The sequence below is a fragment of the Mus caroli genome, unplaced genomic scaffold (genome assembly GCF_900094665.2).
Source record: "Mus caroli unplaced genomic scaffold, CAROLI_EIJ_v1.1 scaffold_5559_1, whole genome shotgun sequence".
Lineage (NCBI taxonomy): Eukaryota > Metazoa > Chordata > Mammalia > Rodentia > Muridae > Mus > Mus caroli.
The window spans coordinates 50,003-60,842 of NW_018389573.1; the positions used below are offsets into that span (position 1 = coordinate 50,003).

General features: G+C 40.8%; 1 protein-coding gene across 1 annotated transcript in view; it reads right to left on the minus strand.

Moving 5' to 3' along the window:
• The window catches only part of LOC110288178 (cytochrome P450 3A11), a 25,473-nt gene extending 25,047 nt beyond the window's left edge, over positions 1–426 (minus strand). Inside the window, exon 1 of the mRNA XM_021154601.2 lies at positions 222–426. Coding sequence (XP_021010260.1) covers positions 222–292 — 71 coding nt within the window. The 5' untranslated portion in view covers positions 293–426. The remainder of the gene's footprint in view (positions 1–221) is intronic.
• Positions 427–10,840: the final 10,414 nt, after the last annotated feature.

Genomic DNA, 10,840 nt, shown 5'->3' on the forward strand with positions numbered 1-10,840 from the left:
ACCCTAAAAGTGGGAGTTGAAGAAGGATGGGGCTTGGGGTACCCAACAGATCTGTAGAAAATCAGTATGAGCTTTAATAGGAGTTAGTACCACTGCTCTCTCCAGCTGTTGCTTCTGATAATCATTTTGATCCTCCCAATAATAATGAAATAGAATAGATGTCTGAGTATCACCCCAATCCTGAAGCCATGGTATGGGAAGGAAATGTAAAGATCACTCACCGGTAGAGGAGCACCAAGCTGATTGCTAGGAGCACCCAGGTTTCCAGTGAGAGAGCTGAAACCAGGTCCATCCCTGCTTCTTTGTCAGCAATTTACTTCTCTGTGTTCTCCCTACCACTGTGTGTGGGATCCTCCTCAATGCTTCCCTCTGCCCACTCTGCTGCACTGAGGACAGCCTGCAGTAGTTATATGCTGGTAGGATGGGTGGCACCAGGGATCGAGCCAGTAGATGGATCACCTTTGCATCACCTGGACTTTGGTACTCTCTTCTCTAGGCAGTTCTTATAGTTCATCCGCAGCCTAACTTGACCTACTTTGAGCTAACATTCTGTGTGGCATCAGTAAACAACAATGCCAGATGGGTAAAAGATCTTGGTTTTTATAAGAAATTCAAGCAAATTCAACAACATAAAATACCCTCTCATCAAGGATAGCTTCATTCAAAAATATACTCAGACAGTAGAAGCAGGGGAATCAGAAGTTCAAAGACAAAGTTCAAAGCAAAATGGAGTGTTTGAGACAAGCATTGGATAAGAGAGTACCTGTCTCAAAAAAATCCTCTACTACATCTATCCACAAAAATTCAACACCTGCCATCCCTTGACTATTGTGTCAGTGAGGAAGAAACAAGCCCTGCCACTCACTGCTGAGAGAGAAGGAGGTATTGTACTCAGTTGTGATCTACTGGTGACTGGTGACCCACAGGCTCTAGTGGATAGTTCCAAACCCACAGTCACACAGATGGCACTAAAGTCTTCAGAACACAAAGCAAGTCATGAATATGGGAAGGAAATTCTCAGGGAAGAACTGAGGCTGATGGGGATAGGGTAAGAGAGTGGGGGAAATTTACTCAGAATGCATTTTATACACACATACAGTTGTCAGACACACACAGTGAGAGAGAGAGAGAGAGAGAGAGAGAGAGAGAGAGAGAGAGAGAGAGAGAGAGAGAGAGAGAGAGAGAGAGAGAGAGAGAGAGAGAGAGAGAGAGAGAGAGAGAGAGAGAGAGAGAGAGAGAGAGAGAAAGAGATTGAATTAAAAAATTAGCTATGGAAATGTAGCCAGCCACAGTCAAACTTCATAGGAAGCCCAAGAATTCCTGTGGAACAGTGACAGATAGGATTGAGTGAGCCAGAGGGGTCAAGGATACCACAGGAAAATCTACAGTCAACAAACCTGGAACTATGGGACTGACAAAGACTGAACCACCAACCAAACAGTATGAAGGGGCTGAACCTAGGGCCCCTAAACATATATAACAGATGTACAGCTTGGTCTTCATAAGGGTCCCCCAACAATTGAAGCAGGGACTGTCTCTGACTCTTTTGCATGCCATAAGATCCCCTTCCCATATCTGGACTACTCAGGATGGCCTCAGTAGGACAGGATATACCTAGTCCTGCTGAGACTTGGTGTCCCAGGGAAGATACTCAAAGAGGGGCTTCACCTTCTCTGAAAAGAATGGGAGAGGGTAATGGGAGAGGGATTTGTGAGGCTGGGACTGGAAGGATAGGAGGCAGGTGTTGCTGCTACCAAAAAAAAATTTTTTTGACAAAAGATTAAGTAGGAAAAAACAACAAAGTCCCCAAGCCCAACCAGGATGCAAGGGTTACTGAGTGTAGGACAGAATACTGAAAAAGAGAAGATGGATTTTAGAAAACAACACTGTGGCCTTGATGTCTAAAAATTCATTGTTTCTCAACTGCAACTCCAGAGTACAAAGTGCCATACAACCACAGGTGTATGCATACACAAGCACCACATACCCACCAAGATTACATAACACAATGATTGCTAATATTTACAGTCCTGAGAACTTTGCCCTCATTAGCTGATATCATCTACGCTACAATGTTGTGAGGGATAACTCTGTCACAAGTGAACAAGCCATACCCCAAATGATAACTGATTCAATCAAGGTAACATAATAAATCCTTAATGAAACCAGGATCCAAGAGACCATGTAGTTCTAAAGTTCAAGTTCTCCATCTTTTAAAAGATTTCTTCTTCAATCTCAATACCTATGTTACAGAAGTGGAAACTTATAGCTTAGGAATAAACGTGCACAAAGTGATTGTTACTGGATTTTTTTTAATTTTTTTTTTTTTTAGGATAAAATCCAAAAGTTTTCACAAAACCATAGCAACCTAGAGACTTAGTAAGGAGGACATCATGCCTTGCATGTTTATAACTTGCTCCAAATCAAACTCAAAAAAGAGAAATGTATGTGTACCTTTCTTGTAAGAATCACTACCAAAAAAAAGCCCTAAGTTAAATAGTAGGAAACAAAACCCAGTGGCAGAGGTTGTAAGAGGACATTCCATGACACGTGGATTCAACCGGAATTTAGGATACCTAGCACAGAAAACAATGTGGATATCAGCTAGCACACTACCAATGAAAGAAAAAGTTATAGGCTCTCAAGGTAGCTCAGACAACAAAGTCACCTGTCTCCAAACCTGACAACCTGAGTTCAATTCCCAATTTCGAATCCATGGATAAAATATACAATCGCCAATACCATTAGAACTTGCCTCTATTCACAACTGCTTGGCACAAATATATACTGCCTGGAAATGTGTGCCCTTATCAATTTATTATCTCTGTCTCTCCCACATCCCTAAACTTAGTGGCTTCCATCATTTAGCCCCTGCCAACTTCCTTGTCCCCCACCCAAAGCAGAGGTCACAGGCCATTTAGTGCTGCTTGTGTGCTTGTGTGTACATCAGCTTAGGAATGAACACTTGCAGGTTATCAACACACCCCACACAAGCCACGTGTACCCAGAGTCCCACTGAATGAAGCTCAACACAAAACTATAAAATAATTTTAAACATTTTAAACTCAGGCATTTGAGGGGGAGATTCAACTTCTTACTACTCAATTTGTGGTCTCTTGGCATGAGTTTTGTAGATGACAACACTTTGTCAAAGGTCAAACAGTTGATTCAAGTGACAGATTATTTCAGAACAGAGTCCCTCCATTGACCTTTTGCTGTTGACACTTGTCTTCCTCTCACAAGACCCACTTGTGCATACAGGAGTAATCAGGAGTCAAAATTTGAAGATAACAGAAGAAAATAATATTTGTTCAACCTCCCCATCAAACTCAATGAATGTTAGCAATGGCAAGGGAAAGGGAAATGAGTGTATGCAAGGGTTCATTTACCTGGATCAAGTGAGTTCACAAGTTAGAGCTCTAGAACACTAACTGAGACAAGGGCTTCCTTGATCACAACATGAATCTTCTGCTAAAAATCAGTAAACACCAATCTCTTTGTGTATTTTCTTTAAATTGCATTTATTGTGTATTCGAACAGCATGCTGCAGTGTGTGTGAGGAGGACAGAGGGCAGTGCTGAGGAGCTAGTGCTTGATTTTTACTATGTGATCCCCAGGGGCACAATTAAACTCCCTAGGTATGGCAGCAAGTATCTTTAACCACAGAGCAACTACCCCACCCTTTTCTTTGGTTGATTGCTTGGCTGGTTGGTTGGTTGGTTGGTTGGTTGGTTGGTTGGTTGGTTGGTTGGTTGGTTTGGTTTGATTTGATTTGGTTTGGATTGGTTTGTCAAGACGGGGTTTCTCTGTGTAGCCATGGCTGTCTTAGCACTTTCTCTGTAGATCAGGCTGGCCTCAAACTCAGACATCCACCTGCCTCTGCCTACAGAGAGATATAATTAAAAATCATGTGCCACAATAGGCTGAGCCCTCACTCATTTTTAATGGGAAAATTATGCTATAATCTAGCTATCCTTGTTAGCTTTTACTCTCATTTTGGCACAGCATAGAGTCACCTAAGAAAGGAATCTCAGTGAAGGGACTATCCACATCACATCCTCCTGAGGACATGCCTTGAATAATTTATCGTGACTACTAATTAATGTATTAGAATCTGACCAGTTTGGGAAAGCCTCCTCCACTAGACAGACATCCCTGGGCTACATAAGAAAGTCAACTAAGCATGACCCTCAGCACTCCAAAAAGATGCAAGCAGCACTCCTCTATGGTTTCTGTTTGAAATTCCTGCTTGAGTTGCTGCTATTACTTCCTTCAGTGATGGGCTGGAACGTATGAATGGAAACAAAAGCCATGATTCCCTTTATTGTTGGTCAGATGGTTCTATCACTGTAACAGAAGGCAAACAGATTGATAGCCCAGAATGATGAGGCTCACTATTTAGTCCAGGCTGCTCTGGAACTTGTGGTCCTCTTGCCTCCACATGTTACATGCTGAAATTACTGACTTAAGGACACCCACCCTGCTCACATTCCCTTTTGCATTCAGTGGTAAAGGATATCTAAGGAAACAAGTTGCAATGGTGTTGGCCGTGCTCTGTGATTTCCCCCCCAGGGGTTCTGCCAGCCTAGACAAGCTCCCTCGTCTTATCTCACACTTCTCTCTGGAATCTTGAGGATCTTCTATTTGTCCAAACTGAGTATTCACTTGCCCTTGACTTGGATGCATCTGTCTGAGACCAAGCAGTGAGATGAGACATGAACAAGACCAGCTCAGAGATTCTGAGCCAGGAGTTGTGTTGCAAGCCTTTTAGCTCAGCACCAAGGAGGCAAAGGCAAATGGATCTCTGTGAGTTAGAGGCAAGCCTGGTCTACATAGTGAGTTTCAGAACAGCCAGAGATACATAATACAGAGACTCTGCCCTAAAGGGTAAGTTGGGGAGAAAGCAGTGAGAGCACCTGGGTATATAACCCACTGAAAGATGTCTTCAGCGCCACCAAGAGCTTAGGGAACCAACAAAACATCTGAGGTTGCATGAGAGTGTCAGGGCTCACCAACATGTCCCTCCACATGCTCTACCATAAAATACTAGGGCAGAAGATTAATTATGACTTAATTACAACTTTTGTCTTGGTTCATTCCAAGTTGATGTCACAAGTTCATTGAGGCTGGTCACTTATTTATCAAGAACAGTCAGGTTTAGTGACTGTTGCCAAGATATTATAATGACCCAGGGGTGTCAGGCACTCAGGAGAGCACAGAGAGAAGAGTGTGCAGAGAGAAGGAAAAAGATCATGGATGAATTGACATAAGAGTATTCCATTTGCCACTCCAGAGGATAGAGGGGCAGAAATTCTACTTGAGAGGAGGAGGGATTGAGAAGGGGGGGATGTGGACATCTGTGCTAAGTGACACAAGGGCATATTCTTTGTGGCTCATAGGAGAAAATGGTGTTTGTTCCTCTTGAGATTGAGGGAGGAAAGAAAGAGAATACACAAGGAAAAATGTTATTTGTGTAAAAACCAATGTCCCCACAAATTTCTGTCACCTTGGCTTCAAAAGCAGCCTCCCCTCCATGTTATTCTTGTGCCTGGTTTGTTTAGGGGAACTTCCTTTTCTTTTTTTGTTTTTGTGCTTCATTTTTTATTCTTCTGGTGGGTGGTTTTGCATATTTATATGAGAGGGATGTGCATGCTCATGCAGTCTCACAAATGTGGCCTAGCACAGCACAAGCATGTAGAAGCCAGAGGCTGATTGATGTCAGGTATCTCTCTCTGTAGCTCCTTACTAAACCTAGGATCTCAAGGGTGAGCCTTGAGTTCGATAGCTTATCTAGTGAAGCTAGCCAAGCTTGACCCAGGAATCCTATCTGGTTCTACCAAATGGCTGTAAGGTCTACATACCTATTTTAGGAGGTCTGGGGTTCTGAATTTTGATCCTCAGGCTCCCACACCCTGAATAATCCACTGACTCTAATCCATCTCTTGGGTGGCTGGGTAGGTAGTTGGTATTTCTTTGGTTTATCATTTGACAAGGTTCTATCACAAAGCACTTCAACAACTCTTTTTGGGAGATACCTGCTGCTTTTTAAAATGATATTTATTTATCTTTGAATTATTCATATATATATATATATACACACACACATATATATGAATATATTCTCTATGGCCCACCCCCTCTTTTTTGTTCAACTTTTATATTCATATACTTTTATACCCTAAAATATCATTAATGAACATTTAATACTATCTATAACTGTGAGTCCTATATCTAATGTTGAATAGTAAATTGTTTCAAAACATGCAAAATATTCTTTGGGAATTAAGCATAGTATAAGAGCATAAAATATTAAAAATTAATCTTTAAGAAATATATTCAAAAGCCCTTATATGATACCACCTGATATAGTGAGAGAATATTTAAAATGTATTATATATCTGTGTACATTGTTTAACTATAAGTTTACTTTTAAAAGACTATCAGTGTTTCTAGGAAAGAAATTATCAGAAAGTATGTTTTAAAATTTTCAAAATAGCAAAAACTCTTTAAGTTAAACATTAAGAAAATCCTAATTTCAAACACAGTGAGGAAAATTATCAGTATTTCCATGACATTTGTAGAACGTGATTTTAATATTTTCAACTGGTAATATTCAACAAACAGTAATGATTTTAAGGTATATTTCATTGTTATGTCTCCCTTTTCATTTCTGATGTTATTAATTTGGATACTGTCTCTGTGCCCTCTGGTTAGTCTGGCTAAGGATTTATTTATCTGGTTGATTTTCTCAAAGAACCAGCTCCTGATTTTGTTGATTCTTTGTATAGTTCTTTTTGTTTCTACTTGATTGAATTCAGCCATGTGTTTGATTATTTTCTGCCATCAACTCTTCTTGGGTGTATTTGCTTCTTTTTGTTCTAGACCTTTCATGTGTGCTGTCAAGCTGCTAGTGTAAGCTCTCTCCAGTTTCTTTTTGGAGGCACTTAGAGCTATGAGTTTCATTTGTTTCATAAATTCTGTTAGTTTCACTGTGTCTCTGTTTAGTTTCTGTTTCCATGATCTGTCCATTGTTGAGAGTAGGGTATTGAAGTCTCCCGCTATTATTCTATGAGATATGATGTGTGCTTTGAGCTTTAATAAAGTTTCTTTTATGAATGTGGGTGCCCTTGCATTCGGAGCATATATGTTCAAAGTTCAGAGTTCATCTGGATAGATTTTTTTGACCAGTATGAAGTGTCCTTCCTTATGTTTTTTTTTTTTTTTTGAATAACTTTTGATTGAAAGTTGAATTTATTCGATACTGGAATAGCTACTCCAACTTGTTTCTTGGGACAATTTGCTTGGAAAACTGTTTTCCAACATTTTACACTGAGGTAGTGTCTGTCTTTGTCACTGAGGTATGCAGCAAAATGCTAGGTCCTTTTTACATGTCCAGTCTGTCAGTTTATGTCTTTTTATTAGGGAATTGAGTCCATTAATGTTAAGAGATATTAAGGAAAAGTGATTGTTACTTCCTGTTATTTTTGTTGTTAGAGGTAGAATTATGTTTTTGCAGCTATCTTCTTTTGGGTCTATTGAAAGATTACTTTTTTGCTTTTTTCTAGGGTGTAGTTTCCCTCCTTGTGTTGGTGGTTTCCATCTATTATCCTTTGTGGGCTAGATTTATGGAAAGATATTGTGTAAATTTGGTTTTGTCATGGAATATCTTGTTTTCTCCATCTATGGTAATTAAGAGTTTTGCTGGGAATAGCAGCCTGGGCTGGCATTTGTTTTCTCTTAGGGTCTGTATGACATCTGTGCAGGATCCTCTAGCTTTTGTAGTCTCTGGTGAGACATATGATGTAATTCTGAATGGTCTGACTCAATATGTTACGTGACCTTTCTCCCTTACTGCTTTTAATATTCTTTCTTTGTTTAGTGTATTTGGTATTTGATTATTATTTGACAGAAGGAACTCCTTTTCTGGTCCAGTCTATCTGGAGTTCTGAAGGCTTTTTGTATGTTCATGGGCATCTCTTTCTTTAGGTTAGGGAAGTTTTCTTCTCTAATTTTGTTGAAGATATTTACTGGCCCTTTAAGTTGGGAAGCTTTGCTCTCTACTACACCTATTATCCTTAGGTTTCATCTTGTCATTGTGTTCTGGATTTCCTGGATGTTTTGGGTTAGGAGCTTTTTGCATTTTTTTGACTGTTATGTCAATGTTTTCTATGGTATCCTTTGCACCTGAGATTCTCTCTTCTATCTCTTGCATTCTGTTGGTGATGCTTGCATCTATGGTTCCTGATGTCTTTCCTAGGATTTCTAACTCTGAGGTTGTCTCCCTTTGTGATTTCTTTATTGTTTCTACTTCCATTTTTAGATCTTGGATGTTCATTTCCTTCACCTGTTTGATTGTATTTTCCTGTAATTCTTTAAGGCTTTGTGTTTTTTGGCTTTAAGGTCTTTGAGCTGTTTGCCTGTGCTCTCCTGTATTTCTTTAAGGGAGTTATTTATGTCCTTCTTAAAGTCTTCCATCATCATCACAAAAAGTAATTTTTAGATCTGAATCTTGCTTTTTGGGTGTGATGGTGTATCCAGGACTTGCTGTGGAGGGAAAATTGGATTCTGATGATGCCAAGTAACCTTGGTTTTTGTTGCTTATGTTTTTATGATTGCCTTCCTCCATCTGGTTATCTCTAGTGCTATCTGCCCTAGCTATATTTGATTGGAGTCTGTACTTCTTGTGATCCTGGTTGTGTCAGAACTCCTCAGAGGTCAGCTATTTCCATGATTCTGTGATTCTGGGATCCTGAGATTCTGGATGTGTCAGAGTTTCTGGTGGTTAAGCTGCATCTGGGACCCTGAGATCCTGGTGTGACCAAGCTTCTGTGATACTGTGATCCTGGTAGTGTTAGAGCACCTGGGAGTGGAACTTTCTCTGGGTATTGTAGGACTGTTTGTGGAGTTTGTGCCCAAGGTCTGCTCAGGGCACTGGCCCAGTGTGGAAAAAACCCATGCCACTGGTCGGGTGGAGTTTCTGGACGTCTGGGTCCCACTGGTTCCCGTTACTTCTGGTGTTGAAGCACATGTTGTGTCCTCCTCACTTCTGCTCCTATGATCCTGTGAGTGTTAGAGTACCTGGGAGTGGAGCTTCCTCTGGGTGTTGTGGATCTGGAAGGCCCATGCCCTCTTGAAGGTTCCATCCTACTGCTTGAAGAGTTAAGGTTTCTAACACATTAGGAGAATACATATAAGCCACAACAATTTTAATTACTCAGTATGCATGTCCTTTCATGGTTGCAAACTACAGCATCTGAACTTGAATTTTAGTTATGGCTAATAATAAAACAATCTAGTTACAACAAGCCAGGTTTCAGCACACACACACACACACACACACACACACACACACACACACACACACACACAGAGAGAGAGAGAGAGAGAGAGAGAGAGAGAGAGAGAGAGAGAGAGAGAGAGAGGTGTTATTTATGTGTTTGAGTGCACATATATAACATATATATTTAGGTATATGTGCACATGTTAGAGTGTGTAATGGAGACCAGAGGACAACCTCAGACATCTATATTTTTATTAAGATAGAGTCACTCACTGACCTGGAACTCAGAAAGTAACTAGAACTGGACAGCCAGTGAGTCTCAGAGATCTGTCTGTCTCTGTCTATTGGTTCTTTGATTACAAGCAAATAGTGCTGTGCTGGCTAGTCTCATGTCAACTTGACATAATCTAAAGTCACTTGAAGGAGGGAACCAAAATTGAGAAAATGTCTCCATAAAATCAGACTGTAGACAAGCCTAGTGATTGACAAGGGAGGGCCCAACACATTGTGGGTGGTGCCATCTCTAGCTGGTGGCCTTGGGTTCCATAAGAAATAAGGCTGAGCAAGCCATGGGAAGCAACCCAGTAAGCAGCANTTTTCCATGGCCTCTGCTTCAGCTCCTGCCTTTAGGTTGCTGTCCTGTGTGAGTTCCTGTTCTGGCTTTCTTCAGTGATGCAGAAGAAAAAACCAAATAAATCTATTACTCCCTAACTTGTTTTTCTTTCATAGTGTTTCAACACAGCAATAGAAGCCCTGACTAAGCCAGTCACCTTGGCAATGTTTTTCTAATTGATTTTGATTATCTAACCCAAGTCCTCAAGCTTGCAAGGGAAACACTTTAACAAGTAAACTCTTTCACTAGGTCCTAGTCTGAGAGTCTTGTGGAAATGATGTTAAAAATCAGTCCCTGGATAGTCAGCAGGAGGCTCAATAATGGATAGGTCCCTTGAACACATCATTGCTAAGTGAAATAGAAAGACACATCTTAAATGTCTGGAGTCCTGAATTTTGGGGGGAGCTAATCCTTCCTTTCTCCCTCTCTCTCTTCATCCCACTCCTGGCTTCCTGACTGGATGCACTGTGAAGAGTTGTCTTAAACTCCTGCCTTCTGGGAACACCATACCATGACACAGACTGCCAGCACCAGGCCAAAGGGAGACATCTCAGTAGCCTGCAACAGCTCTTTGTAAAAGAAAAATGTTGTTTCCATTTCTCCTAACCTTAGCCATGGAAAATGGCTGTATATATTTCATTTGTGTGTGACTGCTTTTCAGTTGGCCTTGATATGCATAATTATTCTATTATATCTGACTTTCCTACTCCTTTCTCCTTCTGCTCTGGTGAACTCTGTGAAACTAGATGTTTCTTGATGTAATGATTCCTAAACAATCAAAAATTGAGGCACAGGGGCACAGCACAGTATTGCCCGCGCTTTTGTTCCCCCTGGTAAGAACACGCTCAGGGCAACTGGAATCTTCTGCGGCACAAGCTTTATTGCTTACCCCTTCAGGAGCCAGTGGAGAAGAGAGAGAGAGAGAGAGAGAGAGAGAGAGAGAGAGA